Consider the following 22,116-nt stretch of genomic DNA (forward strand, 5'->3'; position numbering starts at 1 on the left):
AAAAAACTATAAAAACAGGCTGGAAATGCCTATCTTAAATATGTGCAGATCTACTCTACTGAAAAAGTAGGAAGAATTAGGAAAATGGAGGGTGTCGGACCCAGTTATTAATCCACAGGGGAGGGACTTCCTGCATGTTTGGATGGGCCAGCAGGATGGCTCCGTAGGTAAAGGGGGTTGCTGCCAAACCTGACCACCTGAGTTCAATCCCCAGAGAACTCACGTGGTGGAAGCAGAACCAGCTCCTTCTAACTGTCCTGTCAACTCGGTACATGTGTGTAAACATTTCTGGGGTCACTGTGGCACACTTGGTAATATAAGACCAGAGCTAAAGCACCACATCAAACAGCAGCCTAGCACCACGAGACATTAGCAGCAGGATTCGGGCTGAGCTGGATGCTGTGGGAGCTGTGTGGGAGGGGGTGGTTCTTAAGCAGGTGGGTTGGCCTGGATTGCTGAAAAACCCTGAAGGAGGTGGGTGACACAGAAAAGAAGTAGCTTGATTTCAACCTCCTTCCCAGAGGCTGGAGAAGAGGGAATATATCCAGGGGGTGTTGATGACAGAGCTGACTGTGGGTGGCTTCCAGGGTGATGGACGATACGTCAGCACATTGGCCTGGACCAAATCTGCGAAAGCTTCAAAGGGTTTTAACTGCACTTGTAGGCAGTGGGTGGGGTCACCGAAACACTTGTTTTTATTTTAGTTTAAATTAGCATATAATAATTGTACATTTCTGGGGTCTAAGGTAAGATGGCCCGATCTATTTTCTGAGTTCTAACCAAGCCCAGCCCTGCTTGGCTTCTGATCTCACAGGAGACCAGGCACACTCAGTGTGGGATGGCCACAGACATTCGGTGTCTCAATACAGACACACAACTGTAGACATGTGATGTCTCAGTACAGACACACAACTGTAGACATGTGATGTCTCAATACAGATACACAACTGTAGACACGTGATGTCTCAGTACAGACACACAACTGTAGACACGTGATGTCTCAATACAGACACACCTGTAGACACGTGATGTCTCAGTACAGACACACAATGTGCACTGATCAAACCAGAGTAATTAGCATCTCCATTGCCACATCAGTTCTTCTTGTTGGGGTCTTTGAGCTCCTCTCTGTCCATGCATGTACGTAGGAGCATAGAGACACCAGAGACAGTGGCCCAATCAGAGACCCACACCAGGACAGCTTCTGGACAGGGCAGAATTCTTTTCCCTGTTAAAGCTCTCAGGAGGTCCTTGAGAAAGACCCATGCCCAAGGTCCTTCAAGAGTCAGTTCTTACACAAATAATTGGTACTTCTATCTGTGTGAATCAGTCTTGTCCTTGAATATTTCAGCATTAACAGCTCACCCGAACTCAATGTGAGCCAGGGTGTTTGTAAAACTGCCCCAAGCCCCAAACTGACATAGTTCCAAGGGTGTGTTACAAGTTCTGGCAGGACAGTGTCCCCATTGCAGACCTCAGTCTCCAAACTTGAACTGCATGGCGGCATTCTTAGGAGCTTTTATCTGGGAGTTACGTCGGTTTTGATCTTCCCAGGACTAGAAACCCATGTTTATGGCTGTTGTGAACTGGTTTGCTTAGACAGAGAAAGAGACAAGTATGGCAGGGCTCATCCTTCTCAAGTCAGACAGAAATAATTATGGCCTAAGAGCCGGCTGCCTGCTTTTAAGAGGTGGGTTCTGTTCCTTTGCCAGGATCAGAAACAAAAAAGCCATCATTTCCCCGACCCGAGGCATCCACTCCCGCTCATTCCCATTGCCAGCCTGTGGCTGGATCTTCTTGTAATAAAATAGGACTGGACTTAATTATCTAAAATAAGATTGCAGAGCAGCTTCTGATAGCTCAAACAGGTCACAAAGGTTTCTGCATTTTTGAGCCCCAAATAAAGGTGCAAGGGCTAATACTGATTCATCAATTAAATGCTCACTGAGAGGCCAGAGAGGGGGCTCACAGTTGCCAGCCTGGCATTTGTGAAGCCCTGGAGCATTGTCCCCTACCAAAAAAAGAAAAGAAAATGCTGATTGGAAACCTCTTATTGTAGATATTGACCATTTAGTTATACATGAAGCAGAAAGTGACCCTGTCCCAACAAGGCAGGAAATTGATGGGAGAGACCCATAAAAAACAAATAATATATGAAGCTAAATTGTAACAAATGGTATGAAGAAATAGTATATGCCTCAGGTGAATATTGAAGTGGGTGGCAGTGATCCAGGCTCCTTTAAGAAGGTAACCTGGAAGGTGAAATGTTCAAGTGCAGGCTTGGAACTGCCAAGCGCATGGTCCTGAGATGGCACCCGGGCAATGTGTAAGGTAGAGGTTGGCAGATGAGATGATGCAGCAGGCAGCCTTGAAGGCTGTGATGCTTGCTCTAAGACAGCTGTGTGCAGAGGCTGGGAATACAGCAGCCATTTCCCAAGGCTCAGGAAAGGAAGTCATGGTGGCATCTTACCCACAATCCCCTGGGAGATGACTACTCAGATGACAAGGTCTGTGCCTGGATGAGGAAGAAGAGATGTCACTGGCTGTTGAGCTCCCCAGGGGCCCTTTATAACTGCTCTCTGGAGAACCACCTCTTAACCTGAGTTCCAGGCCAGGCCAGGGATCCACAGGCAGATTGGATAAACTGCCATACCTGGTGCTCATATAGTGGCCCAGGGAACTTGAACCCAGCCATGTCTCTAGAAGCCCTACCTTCCCCATCTAGGGAAGTAGAGTAGACACTGGATGCCCAGGAGCTCTTTGCCCAGGGGACAGTCGTCCCCAGGTCCTCTGATGCCTGATTTGATCATTTCAGCACCCTTCAGGCTTCCTAATACTTACAGGAAGTACTTGCCTGCCCGATTTACAGAGTCCGTTGTGTCCATCTGCGGGAGAGAAAGGGCAGATGGAGGTCAGCAGTTGGAGTAAACATACTTTAACAAACGCCTCTTTTCCCCACTTAATATTACTCCATTTTAAAACCCTATCATTGCCATACAGGACATACTTTGTTGCCATTTGCAGATGAGGAAGCTGACGCCCAGGTAATATTCCCATGGTTACAGAGCTCGTGGGCAGGGGGAGCGCACAGTTCTTCCTCTCTCTCTGTGCCTTTAAGAAAGTAAAAATAAAAGCCACTCTGTGCAGTCACTGGGCTGATCATATCATTCAACCCTCTCTGGAACCATTCAATAAATTGGATGTTATGTAGTTGGAAAGGTTTGGTAAATTGACCAGGACCATACATATCAGCAAGTGAGCAGCAATTCAGGAGATGTGCTGGTGTCTGCTCAGGAGAATGATCCCCCAGCTCTGCTGAGCAGTGTAAGCCAGAAACAGCTCCATTTCAGAGAGGGAGACTTTGAAGACCAAACACAGGAAATGTCTCAACACAACTCACATGGTTACACAAAGGTAACAATCCACGTGTCCCGATCTTGGAGCACACTGGTTGGGTGGGGAGTCCTTTGCCTTCTACCGCTGGGTTAGAAGTACCTCCATAAGGTCAACTGGTGTTCAGTGGCTCATGAGAAGCGGACAATTTGACAATTAGACTTCGTGGTCCTTCGGGCATCCCTCCGAAGCTATTATTCCTTCCGTTGGGTTTTAGACAGCCACAACTCTGCGTAGCTTCTGAGGTCAGGCACATTTGGATGACATGGCTGAAGACATGAGCTATTACTTCTATTCAGTGTGTTTAAAAGTCCCAAAGTAATTAAATTCCCATGTCCTGAAGACTGCAGAGCGGGGCCATTCAGGTGGAAAGGAAGCCTCACACCTAGGCAAGACTCACCTTCACCATATTCCCACTTGCTATTTCAGAATGACAGTGCATTTTAAAGGAAAGAAGAGCCCACTCCTTTGTCTTCTCTCCTTGTGGTTCATTGGGGAATTTCCACTGAGCACCACTTGAATTTATCCCTGACTTTCCAGTGAAACCGTGATGCAATGATCTGACCATGCTCCCGGGCCTTGGTTTGCCTTTTCAAAAATTCTGTGGGCAGTGACACCAGGAGGTGTGTGAGGGCTGCATTCAGATAACACTGAAACACCTGGCAGCTTTGATTCCTGATGCTTGGCCCAGTTACCATGCTGTCTTGTCCCCAGCTGTCCCTACTTATTGCAGTTGAGGACAGTGTCTGGTTATGGGAATGCGAGCCCAGCCACTGGTTCCTTGCCATCTGCACCCCAGAGGTTCCCCTCCAATAGCTGTTTAAGAGTATGCCTGACTTCCTATTAATGGACACTTGAGTCAGCGCATACGGCCTGTGTGTGTGTTTGATCAACAATAAATGAGTGTTGAGCAAACGTTGGCAGGAACCTCCTCTTGGGAAATCTGTAGGATCAGCAAACTGGGGACACATCTGCCCCATAAGTATATTTAAATTTATTTTTATTAATGGCAACCAGATCCTGTGCTGATTTCTCCCTTCTGTTCATAGGAAGGCAGAAGAGATGTAACCCCTGCCCCCCCCCCCCAAATCTGGCCTGGAGCCTGGCAAACCATGACAAGAGGAAGAGTTTGCCTTCCAAGCCCTGACCAGGAACTGAGTTTTTCTCTCAGTCAGAGTCCACAGTGCAGCCCTACAGTCCCCATATCCTGCTTCACGGAGCTAAAACCTCTTTCCAGAGCGAGCATCTCCACAGCAGTAGCCTTTCCTTAAGCCAGCTCATTTGTCATCTTCAGAACCACCTCCCGTTTGGGGCCCCATCCAGCTCCTGCCTCAGCCCCAAGGCACTGTGGAGGCCCTTCCTGGAGACTGTCCGGGTGTCTCCTGCAGCCTGAGCTCTCCCCTCCCGGAACCCCAGTAGCAGCCATTCTGGGAGCCTCTCTTGGATCTCTTCCCTACCGTAAAGCAGCCCCTCCCTCCACAGATGCTGAATTGTGGGGCCCCAGAGGCTGCCCATCTGTCCTCTTTCTGGTCTTACATATTTACCCATTATAAAGCTGCCCAGAGGACTGCACGGCATTCGTGGTCCATGGAAGACCCACACTGACCCACAGATGGGCATTTTGTACCTGAGCAGAATGCCCTCAGCCCTTCTCCTACCCTCACTTCCAATACTGCAGCTATAAGAGACAAGAGACAGCATTCTCGGCTCTGTTCATACTGGCAGGCTGGAATAGGAAGTAAAAATAGAGTCAAACTGTAGTTGCTGGAGTAGAGCAGAAAGTCTTTAAAAAAAAAAATCACTTGCCTCAGCAGTCACTAATTACAGTGAGGCTCTGCGACTTCGGGGCCAGGCATTTCTCCTGCTATTGTTCTTATTCTGCTTATTAAAAAGCCCCAAGTCACACAGCTTCCCACAGCTGCAGAGGCTACCGGAGCCTTCTCAGAAAGTTGCAGCTCCCTCCCTGGCCCTGCAGTTCCCTCTCTCTAGGAAACAGCAGCTGTGATTTCATAGAAAAATGGCTTCTGAAAAGCAGGCTTGTTATACTAGTGTGGTGCTCCAATGGGCGGGGGTGGGGGGTAAAAATGTTCTCCTACTGAGCAAACCAGAATCCAGTGGTCACAGCTATCTGAGCTTTCCTCCTGAAAACATGGTGGGAACGTGGTTTAGTGGGAAAACAGTGTCCTCAGTTTCCCAAGCTTGCCCTGTCTGCCTTTAGGTCAGACACCCATAGGGCATGCAAATTATAAAGAATGACATACTTATGCAGGCTGGAGATAGGTCCCAAAACTTTCACATGTCTTAAGTTTATGCTTTCTTTATTTGGAATATTGTATCAGAGCACATAAAATCACTGTGTCCCAGAAAGATGCATGTGAAATACTCAGCATTTATTTTAAAGACTGACATGGACCTTGGCCCATTTTCATTTTTTTGGTTTTTTTGTTTGTTTTTTTTTGTTTGTTTGTTTTTTCTTTTCGAGACAGGGTTTCTCTGTGTAGCTTTGTGCCTTTTCCTGGATCTCACTCTGTAGCCCAGGCTGGCATCGAACTCACAGAGATCCACCTGGTTCTGCCTCCCGAGTGCTGGGATTGAAGGCGTGCGCCACCACCGCCCGGCCCATTTCTGTTGTTAACAGATGTGTGGCCATTGGTTTAAAGTGTGGGGCGGAATTTGGCAAGGAATAGTGTCTGACTTTGTTACTATTTAACTGTAAATTACAGATTGAATCGTCTGAGCTCACAGGATGATCTAGAAAACATGAGTGAATCAGTTGCATGGCCCAAGCTGTCGGGATCTTTCTAAAAGCAACGGGTCCCAGGCTTATCCAACATGTCTTCTGCCATCAGCTGTGACATTGTATGGCCCTTCTGGGGAAGCCGGAGTCCCACCCTCTAAACATAGACCTCTGTGGGTTTTCCGGAGCAAAGACGGCAAGGTCTTTTAAAAGCAAGCTACCCTAGATCGAACCACCTACATTATTATGATTTGAAGATTATCCATTGAAAGAGATGGAGATGGCAAAGCAGTCTTAGGAAGGCAGTCCCAGACTGGGAGGTGCTCAGTAAGCCTTGGTGTAAACAACGGCCTTGTATTCAGAAGGCCCAGGGATTATACAGATAAAGAAAGGAGAGAACAGGAGCAGGGTGCTATATTAAGGACACACAGAAAGTGTTCCTTGAATTCACTTTTTCAGTCTAATAAATATTTAGTCCCTACTGTGTGCCAGGTTAGTCTTTGTGAATACAAGGGTGGGTAAGAACAGATCCAGTCTTAACCCATGTAGTGCGTACAGTCTGAAGGGCAGTGGCCTGTTAGAAACAAGCATACTTATAAAGTATGATAGGTCCTTGAAGGAGGGCAGCTGATCTGAATTGTGGGTAGACACAGATTTCTTCATGCTCGGGTCACCCGGACTCGCTGGCAGGGATTCTACTGTTTCTGGAGAGTAGCCAGGCAAACAGCTTAAGGAAAATTGCTAAGTCTTTATGTTAGAGAACTGGACAGATTCAGCTAGCCAATGGGAAGTTATCCTGCTGCAGATCTACCGAACTGGACGGCTCCATGGGAGAAAAAAAAGGTTTATTGTAAATATGATAGCTGCATGGCTATCTGTGTGGCGGTAGAGAGAGAGTAGCCAGAAGCATCTAGAGGAGCCTATGGCTACAGTGGCTGTCTCCCAGGAACAGAGAAGAATCAGGGAAAAGCCTTGCACGTTATAAAGGAAAGCATTTGGGAAGCCCATAAACCGCAACAGCCTGGGAGCTAGCATAGTGGAGGAGTGGAGGAGCCAGGAAGCTAGCTCGGGCCTTTGGTATGCATAATGGGTACATGTAAACAGGGGCCCAGATGCCCCATTTGTCCAGGTCAGAAGGGATAAAGGAAGTGGGTCTTCTTGGCACAAACCGTTTGACTGGGTTCTGAAGAATGCTGCCTGTGAACTTTTATCTATCATCCCACAATCCCCCTGTGTCCAGCCTGAGCTGAGCCCAGATGGTCATAGTTAGTGACACTGCCATTTGGAGGAGTTTCGACCTAACCACATATCCATACATCCTTCATGGCTACCACTGCCTGTGCAGGAGAGGAGCCCTCTAGCTGCTCACCTTCAGAGTCGCCAGTCTCTGAACTGAACTGAGGTTGGCTTCAGTTCAGGCAGACTGATAGTCTGGGCTACTTGTAATCAAGGGGCCACCCCACCCCCAAGACCCACCAGTACCATTAAGATTTTCCTACCTTTTGAAGCCAGAGATTTCGAGCTAGCAGGAGCCATGGTCCTGGACAAACCCTGCCCATCCCCACTGATGAATTTTACTCTGCTGGCTGTTATGGTCCCTTCCAGATGTTTTAAATTAAGGTTGGGAAAGCTGTGTTTTTACTTGATTGAATCACAGCACTTGGCTGACATTTTTTGGCCTTTTATACGCTCCTCAGAGTTATCAACTAATTGCAGACACTTCGAGAAAATAACACAGCATGTGTATATTATGACAGACCCTGTTAGTGTGTCTATAGTCAAAGATTCATGGAAATTTCTTTTACCAAACCCTGGTCACATGTTAGGATTGATTCAGAAATATCAATGGAAACTCAGAAACTTACATGAGCAGGCATGTCATGTACTTGTTTTGGGAAATGGAAAAAAGACAGACCCAATAGCTCAGCTTTATTTTTACACTGTTTTGAAATCTTCAGTTGTGAATGATTAAATGATTGATTTGACTTTCTAGAGGAAATCTGAGGAATTTTTGCAAAACATCAAAACACAGCTCTGCTGTTCTGATGCCACTATTTACTGAGGCACTCCCTATGAGTTTGTTCCATTTCCTTAAATGTGGTCTGTTTGGAGATCTGTCCCTGAGGACTTGTAAAGTGACCCAGGAGGCAGGAGAGCCAACCAGCTGTCTACAGTGGGGTAGTCATCACATTCAGGTAGGGTGTCACCTGAGGAAGACAGTGTTTTGTTCTAGGATACTACTAAAGGCCTAAGATAGAGGGACCATAGGATGGGGACGCATGGAGAAGCCACATGCCTGTTCCCCGGATGTATCGTTGGGGTTGTCCCTGATGTCAAGTCAGACTGAGGACAAAGGGAAATTAAGAACTCAGCATTGAGACAAAGTGTCCAGAGCCATGTACGTAGGGACTTTGAACTCCAACAGAGATGCACAAGAGAGAGATGTGACATCCAGAATATTCCATGGTTGTTGCAGTGGGGACAGGTTAGCAGGAGGGAGGCACTGAGGCCACACCAGTGTGGGGTGGGAAAGTATCTGATTAAGCTAAAGCTGAGGGGACCACCCCCCAGGTGCAGAATCAAGAGGAAGCTGAAAACAAATAGGGTCATGGGAAGACAAATTACAAAAATTCCATGAAGGTGCACTATGAGAAGAGCCTAGAAAATGTGCATTTTTAAAACTGAGGGGCTGGGAGAGGACTCATTTGGTAAAGTACTTGCTTGCTCTGCATCCTGAAGACCTGTGTTCTAGCCTGAGAACACAAGTTTAAAAAAAAAAAGTAAATAATCTCAGCCCTGGGGTGGGGGGGCAGAGACAAGCAGGTCACTGGCTAGCCAGCCTAAAAGAGAGACTCTCAAAAGGAAGGTGGACAGAGCCGGAGGAACAATCCCCAGTGGTGTTGCGTGGCCTTCACAGCTCCCATGTGCACACATGAACACACACACAAGAGAATGAATGAATGATTGAAAATAAAAGTGACAAAGAAAGAATGCTGCTTTTCATAACTTTCAGGGTTTCCTAAAAGTCACACTAGTAACTACTAACGGATCTAAGTAACTTTTACTGTTAAAAGTCACACTGGTAACTACTAACACACTAAGTATCTTATGCTGTTTCATCATCTGCTCTCCAGATAAAGATTTTTTTCTTAAGCTTGTCTGTTCATTTCCTTTTTCCCTGCTGCTCTCTGAGGACGCCCAGATTTCTCCCTGGAATGGGTAAATATTGTCTTTCTTGAGAAACTGGTGTGTTTTCATTCCATGGATTGAGATATTCTTTAGTACTTCTTCTGCACTTAACTGCTGGAAGGCTCGGATTCAACTCCACTGCTCACAGGATATAAGCCCCTCCCTGCCCATCTTTCCTGACTCACTCCTCACGCCGTCTTTCTTCCATTTACCCTTGAATCCATTCCCATTTACCCTTGAACCCATTCCCATTTACCCTTGCATCCATTCCCATTTACCCTTGCATCCATTCCCATTTACCCTTGAATCCATTCCCATTTACCCTTGAATCCATTCCCATTTACCCTTGAATCCATTCCCATTTACCCTTGAATCCATTCCCATTTACCCTTGCATCCATTCCCATTTACCCTTGCATCCATTCCCATTTACCCTTGCATCCATTCCCATTTACCCTTGCATCCATTCCCATTTACCCTTGCATCCATTCCCATTTACCCTTGAATCCATTCCCATTTACCCTTGAATCCATTCCCATTTACCCTTGAATCCATTCCCATTTACCCTTGCATCCATTCTCTGAACTGTAATTGGTTGCCCTTTTCATTTGATCATACATTGGGATGGGTAGATTGTCTAAGTGTGAGCTGGAACAAGAAGTTTACCTAAGTAAACATCCATGCAGATGAATGGGCATTTCCCAGTTCTAAAAGACACTTCCATCTTTTACAAACTGAATTCTATTAATTACATCATTAGCTGATTTAACAAATACCCTTTGACAAGTTCAGAAATGGTACATTTCGGCTCTCCGAGCCTTCTCAAATTTCATAGTAAGTAAGCCCCAACCACATGTGGTTAGCAGATTAGTTCAGTGCCCCCTACTTGTTTAAAATGCTTGGTTGAAATGTTAGTCAGTACTCGACAGGGGGTAGAATGCATAGATGGTGGAGAGAAGCATACCTCAGCTAGATGACACGTTCCCTCCATCTGAGCAAGGGCAGGGAGTCCGCCTGAAGAATACGGCGAGCGTGTAACCTGCGAAGCACGCCAGGGCAACTTTCTAGACTTTGTCTACAAAAGGACTCTGAGCAGTGTGGCCACCAAGCCTGTGGTGAGGGGGCCACTCCATCTCTCTCCAGCCATATCTGTGCTCGGACCTCCCCTCTGCCGTTGACTCTTTATGTGCCCTGCATGTCCACTGTGCTCCCTCCTTTCCCAGCTGTACCCCAACTGACCCCACTGCTCTGCTACAGTCCCATTCGCAGCTGCCTTTTCTAGGGAGCCCTTAGCATAGCTCCCCACAACTGTCTCCCCATAAACCCTCTGGCTTAGCCCCCACCAGCTGCCCCTTCAGCTTTCCTCCGACCTAGGACTGGCCATGTCACATAAAAGTCACATTTTGTCATGAGGCACTGTCCTGCAAGCCAAACTGCTGCCATCTTCCCAAGGTCAGCTAGGCCTCCTTCGAGATTTCCTCTTGCGGGGGCCCTACCAACTGTTGACATGGTCACATCTCCCCCAGGGAAGGAATTGTAGAGATAGCATTTGTAATGCCACGTTGAATCTTTTGATTCTAAACAGGACTCCTGTCTAATAGGTTCAATAAAAAACCTAAAATAAATCCTGAAGGATCAAGTGAATGAAGGGGTCTTGGGTCAGTTTGGACACTCACCAGCACCTGGCACAGCTGGGCTCATCAATGTGTGCCATTGACAATGGTGTGCCACCCACGGTTTCTCCTGCACTCCAATGCCCTTGAACTTCTCTTTCTCGTACCTGAGAGCACTGTCTTAATTCTTTTAGTAAAACAAGCCTGTCATTGATTATTTTATTTCCTCTCCACCTAGATTTTAAAGAAATCCTGCATCGAAATTCTAGCAGCTGAACCGTCTACCATATGCGCAGGAGGTAAATTGAAATTAAGTGCTAATCGCTTTCATTGAGTTGGTGGCATTTTGAGCTCCAATCTATACTGGCTTCGTGGGTAAGGGGGTAGAAGTGGGGCAAGTGCAGGTGTGTTTAAAACAATCAGAAATTGCTAATTAAATCTGCTGTGGGGGAAGGAGAAGAAAGGAGAAACATGTCAGTTGCTGGAAAGCCTGAGATCAGCTGTCAGAATCCCCTTCTCTTGCGACATGAGCACAAGGAAAGTGTAGAGATGCTGGATTCTCACCTTGATGCAAGGCTGATCCCAATGTCACTCTGTCTGTGACAGCCCTACAGATCACACCAGAGGGCCGCAGTGAACCCTGGGCCTCCCCTGACGTGTTGCTCTGAAGTATTCTGTGTACTTGATATATTTATTTGTCTTAATTGCTTCATCTACCAGGACTTATAAAATGGTGGTCTAGAACTCCAGGCATCCCTGTAAGGTCTGTTACAGTTTATCATCGATGGAGGAAATCTCTAGAGAGCAGATATCAAACACACAGATGGTGCACACACACCATTGTAGTAGGCTGCCTACAGCTTCAAGCATGCACTCCTCGCATACATAGGCATCAGTCTTGTTTCATTCATTAATAGTCTTTTTAACGTGCTTCAGACCAGGCACATTGCTGGGTGCTAGAGATCCAAGGACAGACTCTTTGGGTCGCTGTCCCCCTGAATCTTTTGTCATTCACTACTGTGAGTCTCTGTTGATGTTCCGTCTCTAGCCTCTCTGAACACCAAATGCCAGTCATTAATTATCAACAGAAAATATGTCACCCAACCTGGATGAGACAGCAGATCCTGCAGGAAGAGCTTGCATGTGGCATATTTTACTGGCATAATCGAGGAGCTTGCTTAAGGATTTCCTTCTCAATTCTTGGTTGCATTTTAGAGCAATTGAAAATGGCCAAGGAGGTAGACACTAAATCTGTGTCAACCTCACATTAAATACATACAAACATACATGTTAGCAAGAATCAATGCTTATGTGAATGCATATGTGCACACATATGTATGAGCTCCATACATATATAAATGCATATGTGCATACATGAATACATACATACAGGTATACATACACATGTGTTGTTATGTGTATGTTAGCAAAATACATGGTGGCTTTCAGAGATACGTGTTAATTTCCCGAAGAAAAACAATTTGAAAAGATTTCTTTCCTACATTCAAATAAATTGTTGTTTGGCAACACAAATGGCAGAGGAATGTGGTCAGCACAGGGACCACTCCAGGAGAATGTCTTCAAAGAAAGCCTGTTGTGGTGATTTACATGTACCATCCCATCACTAGGGAGGCTGAGGCAGGAAGATGGCCAGTTCAAGGCCAGCCTGAGCTCCATAGTACACCTTATAAGAAAGAAGTGTGTGGCCTGGAGAGACAACTCAGGGCTTAGGAGCACTTGCTGCTCTCGCAGAGGACCCAGGCTCAATTCCCAACACCCACAGGGTGGTTCACAACCATCTGTAACTCCAGTCCCAGGGGATCTGGTGCTTTCTTCTGATGAAACTCCAAAGGATATCAAACACACAGATGGTGCACACACATACATGCAGGCAAAACACACACACACAAAATGAATAAATCAAAAGCACAGGGGAAGGAAATTTGTCAAGATATGACCACATGGACTCATGCCGGGGCCTTGTAAAGGGCCTGTGCAGGGCAGAGCCTGAACTGGATCAGACTGCATTGACTTCAAGGCCAGTCACCGCTGGGCTTCGTGAGCTTCCCATAAAGGAGCGGGCTATTCAGAGTACTTGAACTTGGTGCATTGTGTGTGAATACAATATGTTTTTTATAATTCTGAACTTAATTAATTAGAAGACAAGGAAGTCCCTTGATTGTGCAATTATCTCCTGCATGAGGAAAACCCAGGCATTGGCTTTGCAATCTTGGACGTGTAACAGCCTTGTGGTACATCAGATGGCAGTTTCTAATTCTCAAGAATCATTAGCTCCTTCCCCTAAGCATCTTATTTCTCTCCATGTTCCCCTGCCTAGCAAAGTATCTGGCACTAAATAGGCCATCAATAAAATCTGATGAGTATCTTCATTTATGTGTTCCTTCAAAACACAATACCATTGACTTTTCTCTATTTAATCCTTTTTAACTCCTTCCGTACAACCATAAGAGGTTCTTTTTAACTGTTTAGTTAGAATGAAACACAATTAAAAAGCAATAGCCGTTTAGACAATAGAAAAAAGCCCTCCTCAATAATTCTAGACTCCACAAATTACTGGCTATGTGAGCTCACATAGCCAGCTTCATATACAAGCAGTGTTAGGGAAAACCTGATTTCATTGATGCAGGGGAATAAAAGGACATGTCACGAAAGGATGTGCCACTAGTCAAAGCACCTAGGGAGCAGAATGCCTCCAGGCTCCTAGGATGAAAGCTGCCAGTCTGCAGGCTTGGAGTGACAGTCACATGCATTCTTTTTTATCCACACTGCAGTTTTTTTTTAAAAATACAGTCATTGTTAATATGCTAAAACACTTAAAGATTCCAGTGTTCATACTATCTTGGAAAATCACATCTAGTGACAGTGGAGCTGTATTTGCTCAGGATAACCGTGGTTGGGAATGAGTGACTTCCGTAAGCGATGCATGCATTTCTTCCCATTCAGTAGTCCTTTTTCATTCTCTGTTCTCGCCCCCACTCAGACCGATATACGGTAGCCGTTCAGCATGCTGCTTTGTCCTGACTCAGTCCCTGTTCCAAGGCACACAGTAGTCACCTGCTGTGCGGCCGCTTTGAGGCCACCTTCGCTTAAATAACTTTGCCCCCTTCCAACACAGATGCCTTTAAACGTTCTTACTAAACATTCTTGCGTGTCAGGCTCTGTCTCATTAGGAAAGTTGGCCCATCCATAGGCTGGCTCCACCTAACTGAACTCCTGTTTAGGAAACACACACTGTGCTGCAATCAGTGGGCCTCAGGCTCAGAGTCCACCATATACTCCAGGCAAGTACCGACTGGGATCAAATCTGGTCTGCATTTAAAGTCCTTACAAGCACTTAAAAGACTCAGTCCCTCACCCGACGTTTCAGAGACAGTTGAGGTAGCCCACTGTTTACCACTGCTTTTGGTGAGTCAGGGAAGGTTCATACAAAAGCAAATCATTTCACCTTCACATTCACTGTTGAAATTCAGGTGCTTGAAATAGACTCATTCAGGCAAAGTCAGACGGTGTTTTCATTTCTTGATCTTCTCCGTTGTTTTGCAAAGCACTGGTGCCCGATGCTAGACCTTCTTCTGAATGGAATGGTTCATGGTCTTCTAGACACACACACACACACACACACACACACACACACCTTAATTTAAGATATTTCTGATTGGAAGAAGAACTCTCATATCTGTCGTAGAAAATGCAAAGCGGGAAGCCACAGTAAAAAAGTTTCTTAAAAAATTAAACGTACACTGACTGAATGACCCAGCCTTGCCATCCCTAGACATTTGCCCAAAATAAAAGGGAAAATGAAATTTATGACCAGACAAAATTGACAGACTGTTGCTCATACTAGCTCTATTTTTAATAGACCCAGCGCTGTAAACCACTCACATATTCATGAGCAAGTGAATGGACAAAAAAAATAATTTTTCTTTATGTTGGAATATTACTCATCCCTGAAACAATCCCTGTGTAAACCTCAAAGTAATTACAGGCGAGTCTTAATCACACTGATGGAAGAACCAAGCAAAACAGCTTGTTGTGTGACTCCATTTGCATAAATTTCTAGAAAATTCGAACTGCTGCTTTCTTAGAAAGCAGAGCAGTGGTTCCTGAGACAGAAGGAGGAACAGGAAGAGATGTTATGGGCGACAGAGCAGAAAGAATATTGATGGTGGTAAAAGAGGTTGCCATCCTGTCTGCTCTCAAGTGTGAATCTCACATTCAATCCCACCCTTCCCGTGCACGCTAGGGTACGCCAGTTACATCTGTCTGTCTCGCAGACCTTGTTACAAAATCAGAATGGTCTGAAGTCTCTTAGATGGAGCAATAAGCGTTTATTAGGAAGGAAAACCCAAACTGACAGCAGAACAAGGGAAAAACAAGCAAATGTCTCTATTTCCAGTCCAGTGAATGATAGGAAATCATCCCAAAACTATGTGTTTTGAGAGAGAGAGAGAGAGAGAGAGAGAGAGAGAGAGAGAGAGAGAGAGAGAGAAAGAAAACTGAAGAAAAGGAAAGAGTAGAGAACAAAGTAGGTTTGCCAACCCCCTTGTTTTTTGCTCTTTTTAATTCACAAACTATAGAATTCGCCCCTGTAAAGCATACAGTTTTTTTATTTATCTCAGTGTTGTGTAATCACAGCAGCCACCTGATTCCACAATGCTTCCTCATCCAGAAAGAAACACTACCTAGTGAGCAGCCCCTCCCCTCCCCACAACAGCAGCCGCTAATCTGCTTCCTGTCTCTGGCTTTGCTAACTTGGGCGGTTCACAAGGATGGAATCCTGCCCTGAGCAGCCTTTTCGTCTGACTTTTTTCATTTAGCCTGGTGTTTCTAAGGCTCCTGTGTCACAGTGTGCATCAGAACGGGGTCTCTGTTTATGCTTAGGTAATATTCTGTTACGTAGGGAAATCTTACTCATCAGTTAATGGGCATCACTTGTTCCTATTGTAGGCTCTTAGAACAGTGCTATTGGGAGTTCTTGTGCAAGTTTTTGTGTGGACAGGCAGTATTCATTTCTCTTGGACATATATCTAGGAGCAGAAAGTTTGGTTCATGGATTGATTATATTTAAAATTTCAGGAACTGCCAGACTATTGCCAAAGAGGTTGCACCTTTTTACAATCCCACTAACAATGCACATGGATTTTCGTTTCTTCACCAATTCCTTACTGCTCGTCTCTTTCATTACAGCTGTCACATCAGCTATGAAATATTATTGCAGTTTTTATTTGCATTTCCGTAATGACCAATGATACTGAACATATTTTCATGTGTTGACCTCAGAAGGTCCCCAGATTAGTCTGGCTGGAACCTGAACACATGAACACCTTGCCTTTCCCCCATTTTGTTCTTTCATCCATCCAGTGAGCTTCCATGGAGATAAGCCTACCTCAGTTAGCACAGGCAAGCATTTAGAAGAAATAGGAACGTTAACTCCTGCCACCAAGATTATCATCAGGGACAAGAATCACACAAGGGTCCTAATGAACTCATTACGTCTTGAGGATACATACCTTAAAAGATAAATATCACAAAAGATTAAATCAAAGACCACTGCACATAGACAGTTTTCCCTGAAGGCTCACAGTCCATCCCAAACCTTCCCAAAGGAGCTGGGATCCTACAGAGGATCCTCTGCTCACATTTTCTGTAAGCACTGAACTGTGTAGACTGTGAAGGGTAGATTGTTCGGCTCTGAGGATAAAGAACATTAGAGTGGGGTGTACTGAATGGGGTGTCGCCTGGTTCCTCCTTGCTACAGATTCATTACATAGAACTGTTATATAACTTCTTTGTACAAGGCTCTGGCATTCCAGTGAGGCTGCTGGGTCAGATGTTTGAGCTGTTCTGGAAACCAAATGTGTGTGCTGACATGGAAATCGTGCCAGGCAGGGTAGGAGCCTGCCTCTCACTCCGGCATCTTCTCCCCAGGCCTAAGTGGTTGCATGGTTTGGTTCCCATCACGGGTTCCTGCTGTCTTCCTTCCTCAACTCCCTGAGGCTGGGCCAACCAGACATGTGGGGTGCTGCTTTTATAGAGGGTTCAACAGCTGAACTGCCAGTGCTGAACATGGTGTTAGTGAAGAGAGCTTGGAGTGCAGCCTATTTCCAGCATCTCCTCTCCCTTTGCTGATCCGTGAGGAAACAAGAGGGAGGCCAAAGGCAAGGCAGAAAACATGTGGAATCGGCAGAAGCATCAACCAGATGTCTATATGTCTGGCATTCAAACTAGAGACACAAGACAGGTTTCCCCAAGCTTCATTGAGGAAAGACGGTGCAGTTAGAGTCTCCCATCCATTGAACCAGCTGGTGATCGGAGTAGTACCAGGGTGGGGAGCAGCTAAGTTTTTGATCCACGTTTCTAAACTTAGCAATTGTGTGTAAGTATCAGCACGCATATATAAACTGCAGCCCTGAAAAACCGCATTGATTAATAAAGTTCCCAACCAAGGTTCTGACTCTGAGGGTGTGAGTCCAGCTTTGCTGGTTCTGGGCAAGTCATCAGACGGTCAGAATCTTGATTCCCTTTCTCTTCTGGCCCCAGTTCTTCTGAAAGCCTTCCTTCTTATTGTACTCTCAACCCAGAGGGCCGCTCGCTGTGGGTTCACAGCTAGGTTTTGTGTCACGTGTACTTCAGCCCAACACGACTGACAAGTGAGCACACCTGTCCAAAATTAGGATACGATGAGCTTTAAAGAAATCATAGCCCAACTCCTAAATTACTCCAAGGTCCTGACACAGTGAGTGTCCGATTTCCCTTTCAGCCAGCCAATCAGAAGAGGACAGTGGGCGGCCGCTAAGCTAGTGGTCCTTGACCCTGGCTTCCCTGGGCTCCAGATCTGTCGGAGGGTTTTATCGGTGTGATCTTGAGCAATTACATAACCTCTCTGAGATCACTTTCTCAGCCACACTCCCTGGCCTGCAGAGAGATGGAAATTACATCAGATCCACACAAGGCTCACCACTGGGCTGGCACAGCGAGGGGCCGTTAACTATCAGTTATTGCCTTGGCAAACAAGATCTCTGAATTCCATGGGAATGAAAGTGACATAAACTCATGACATTTATTTAACTTTGAAAGAGTCCCATATGCTAGCTCCTTGATTCCATTCTTCCTCAAACAAAGTCTCTTATTTGGGTAGCAGTTTACTTTAGATCCACTTTCACAAACTCTGCCGTTTTTCTTCTGGATTAGAGTTCAGTCCCTGGGACACAGGTTAAAGAAAAGAAGAACCTTTCAAGCCAGTATGGTGGCAGACGCTTTTCATTTTAGCGTTGGGAAGGCAAAGGCAGGTGGGGCTCGCTGGACATCCAACCTAGCCTATTCAGCAAGCCTAAAGTCAGAGGAGATCCTGCTTCGAAAATCAAGGTAGACAGCTCCTGAGGACCAACAGCTAAGGTTGTCCTCTGGCCACTCCCTTCAGGTGCACAGGCTTGCAGAAATAAATAAGTAAATGAAGAAACAGAATGGATCGCTTGATATCAGACACAAGCAGGTGTTCTTACGCATTTCACTAACTGGCTTTTTTCCTTGGTGGGACAACGTTATAAAGAGTTTTGAAACCTATAACAATGTCAGTCATACATACTTATAATTGAACATACATTCTACCGGCGTGCAACTGATATGCAAGCCCATGAGGTCTCTTCTAGTCATAGAGAATTGGCCCTTCACTGGAGGCCCAGGGTCAGTTCAAGCAGGTCGTGCTTGACATCTGACCTCCAGAGTTCATAGCTGAGTACAGTGATGCATGCACCACGTTACAGCCTTGCACCCGGGAGAGAGGAAGCTGCAAAAATGTCACACTGCTGCTGAACTACAGGAATACTTTCCTAGGTCGGGGAGGAAGAGACAAAAGGACACTACCACACACTACACAGCTGCATGCCCAGCAATGCCCCACTGTAGGCTTGGAGTGCCATGAACCAGGGTTCCTAAAGCTTATGAGGCATCTTGGCTCTGAAGAAATCTTTCAGGAGATTCCAAAATGTAAATCAGACTCAAGGAGGGATGTTGGGAGGAAATGGAGGACCCTTCCCTGGGTCCCCTCTGGCTGTTTTGGAACTGTCTAGACTTGAAAAGTGGGTGGGGTTTGAATAGAGGGGGCAGGAAGGCATTGCAGGCAGGAGCTGATGTACGGACTGGCCTTTCTGAGCAGGAAGCCTCGTCTTCCTTGAAAACATGGGAGAGAAGGGGTCAGTGAGTGGAAAGGAGCCCTCCTGTTGCTCTTGTTCCCCTACCTGACCTGATCCCTGGGGCTCTGAAGCCTGTGGAAATGGCAGCTAGAGGCTCTGTGGTGGACAGGAGATGGTCAAGTAATGAGTGCTGTTGTTCCTCATTTCAGAGTCCTTTCAAGTGGTTGTAAGAGGAAATGGCTTCCGACATGCCCGCAATGTGGACAGGGTCCTCTGCAGCTTCAAGATCAATGACTCGGTCACACTCAGTAAGTCCTGGTGACGTTGGGGGTGGGGGGACATTGCCAGCACAGCCACTCAAAGTGGCCTTCAGAGAACTGTTCAGTGCTAATGAGGCCTCCAGTGAGGAACAATTGGTCCCATTGATGCTCTTGGTTCTGACCAGAGTCTAGACCCCACTAGGTAGGAACAGCCCAGGGGTACCGAGCTTGGGAATCAGGACAAAGCTGGACAAGAGCTTTCCGTGTCCCCCACAGAAGAGAACCACCCTAAGGAGGCAGGGAGGAGTGCCTGTTTTCCTCCTATGGTCTCCCAAGCCCCTCACTCCCCATTGGCCGTGCAGGCCCTGCTTAGTGAGGGCCTGTGGAACTTGAGGCTTCGCAGCAAAGCACTGGAGATTCTAGAGTAAGAATGAAAACAAGATGATCTAAACTGATTAATCCTGAATAAAGCAAAAACCAGAATCCTGGACTTGCATGTGTGGATTCTGGGACGTTTTTCGGTCTGGAAGGTTCTTGATTGGAGTAGCCAAGAAACTCTCATTGTGATGAATACTTTACATGAAATCAGGGCAGTGGAAGTAAAAACTAAGTGCGTTTCATGAGGGAAAATAAACTGTCATAAAGTGGAGCCTCCGGGAGACATTTGCAGCAGGCAAGATCTGAATTTAAAGACGTGTGACTCAGTGGCTGTCCAGGAGAGATGGGAGGTCTGGTTCCAGAAAGGCAGATGCCGGGAGCCTGGTTATTATTTGCATCTGGCGTCCATCACACGGACAATTACTGGCTCCTTGTCTGCAGTGATAAACAACAGCCACACTGTGCTACATTTTCCATCACGCTGTGGGATTCCAGGCTTCATCCTTTCTGCTCTGAAGCCCAGAGGGTTAGGAGGGAAGGAAGGCAGACAGACCCCCACCCACTCACTCCTCACTCTGGGTTTTCCTTATAGCCCCAGAAGAGAGGGAGTCTGAACCTCTTTTTAAATTAGGAAAACTGAAGGACACACCTCTTTTTCTCTCCTTGACACCTTAAAGCCCTCCTGATAGTTTAAACACAAGTGGTGGCTTCCGTACAGACATCTGGAATTTCTGGCTTGGGATAATATCAAACACTGAAAACATTCAGTTAGTTTTATTAAAAACTTTGGAATGCTCTCGTAGGTCTAAACTGTGTGTGCTGTTAGAAACCATTTTTCAGTGTCCCTGAGCAGGCACAATGTGGAAGCTGCTTCCCAAGCTGCCATAAATCCCCACTTTCCCTCCGGAGCCCCAACCCCCACAAAGTCAAAAGCCCTGAAGATTTGGCTTTCGGAGCTTTTGAACTGGACTCTATGTGGGGCAAACTGGCAGGGGTGGGGGCAGACAACACATGGGTCAGACCCACCCTGTAGCCAACACTTGCCAGTTGATCCCTGACCTCCGGTTTCTCATCCCTTTATTCTCTCCTTTCCCGGTAAGCACTCACCACCTGCGTCCTGCCGTCCACTAGCTCACAGACAAATACAGGCCATTGGAGTTGGGAAGCAGCTTGAACTGCAAACTCCAGTCCTTCCCACTCCAGCACAGCCTTGGGGGCTGCGGAAGGCAGAGAATTGAGAGACTTTGCCTGTTGCATAGCAACACTGGATGCAGAAAGTGTTGAATTCACTCTCAATTCAAATTTTTAAATTTACTTAGAAAGCAAAACACCAGATAGGACTTCTTTGACACAATGGCACACATCTCCATGACACAGTGACATCATTGTAATACTAAATCACTATGAAGAGGTATTCATTGTAAAGTTGGAAAGGAAATAGCAAGCCATCCCATCTCTCTCCTCTGTAATGGGAATGTTCTAGAGAGCTAGCCCATGCGGTTCCCACATGCAGAAGGTGGCTGTTGGTACTTGAATCCTGGCTAGTGGGGTTGAGAAATTTGATTTTAATTTCACTTGGTTTTGTTTAAGTGTTCATAGCTGCACGTGGCAGTCTCTGCCACATTAGACAATGCCATGACATCATTAAAAACTCAAGAGAACTAAAGACAGCATCATACTTTGGAATGGTCTTGCATTCTTAAGAAACTAGAGTGTTAGTTCATTGCTAGACAGTATTGCTAGGCAATAAGGGGGTTATTAAACTGAATGTTTCGGAATTAGTACCTCCCTTTTTTTTCTAATTTTCAATGAGTTTTGTTAGTTAACATACAAAATAATGAGTTTTTTGTGACATTTTCATACCTGTTTATCATTGTTCACTGCTTGTGTTCACCCCTACCACTGTCCCCAGCTAAAAACACCTCAACTTTTACTGATACCTCTGCCCAGAGTCCAAGGGCAGCCATTAGAAACTATCCCAGGGAGTTGGGGGATGGCTCAGCAGTTAAGAGCACTGTCTGCTCTTCAGAGGACCTGAATGTAGTCCCCAGCACCCATACCAGGTGGCTCACAACCATCTGTAACTCCAGCTCCAGGACACCAACCCCCACCCCATTCCACACACACAGGCACATATACATGTAAAAATAAGTAAATAAAACCTTTTTTAAAATAAAAATATTCAGGGAAAAGGTAAAAGACAGAATCTATTGAGAGCAATTTGTACAGACATACACAATGACATATGAGAGACATGTAAGAAAACTTTGTGAGGAATATAAAGAAAATGAGAGTAAAGACGTGGTCTAAACTCCAAGCATAGTGCAGTATCTGGAGGCAGACACCAGGGAAGAGTCATGGCTCAGTCACCTCCAGCTGTTACTGTAACCAGTT

At 45.9% G+C, this 22,116-nt stretch overlaps 1 protein-coding gene across 1 annotated transcript in view; it reads left to right on the forward strand.

Annotated features, from left to right (window-relative positions):
- Positions 1-22,116, forward strand: part of Antxr1 (ANTXR cell adhesion molecule 1) — a 169,569-nt gene that overhangs the window by 61,149 nt on the left and 86,304 nt on the right. The window contains 2 exon segments of the mRNA XM_059257085.1: positions 11,170-11,230; positions 19,294-19,392. Coding sequence (XP_059113068.1) covers positions 11,170-11,230; positions 19,294-19,392 — 160 coding nt within the window.

The sequence above is a fragment of the Peromyscus eremicus genome, chromosome 3 (genome assembly GCF_949786415.1).
Source record: "Peromyscus eremicus chromosome 3, PerEre_H2_v1, whole genome shotgun sequence".
Lineage (NCBI taxonomy): Eukaryota > Metazoa > Chordata > Mammalia > Rodentia > Cricetidae > Peromyscus > Peromyscus eremicus.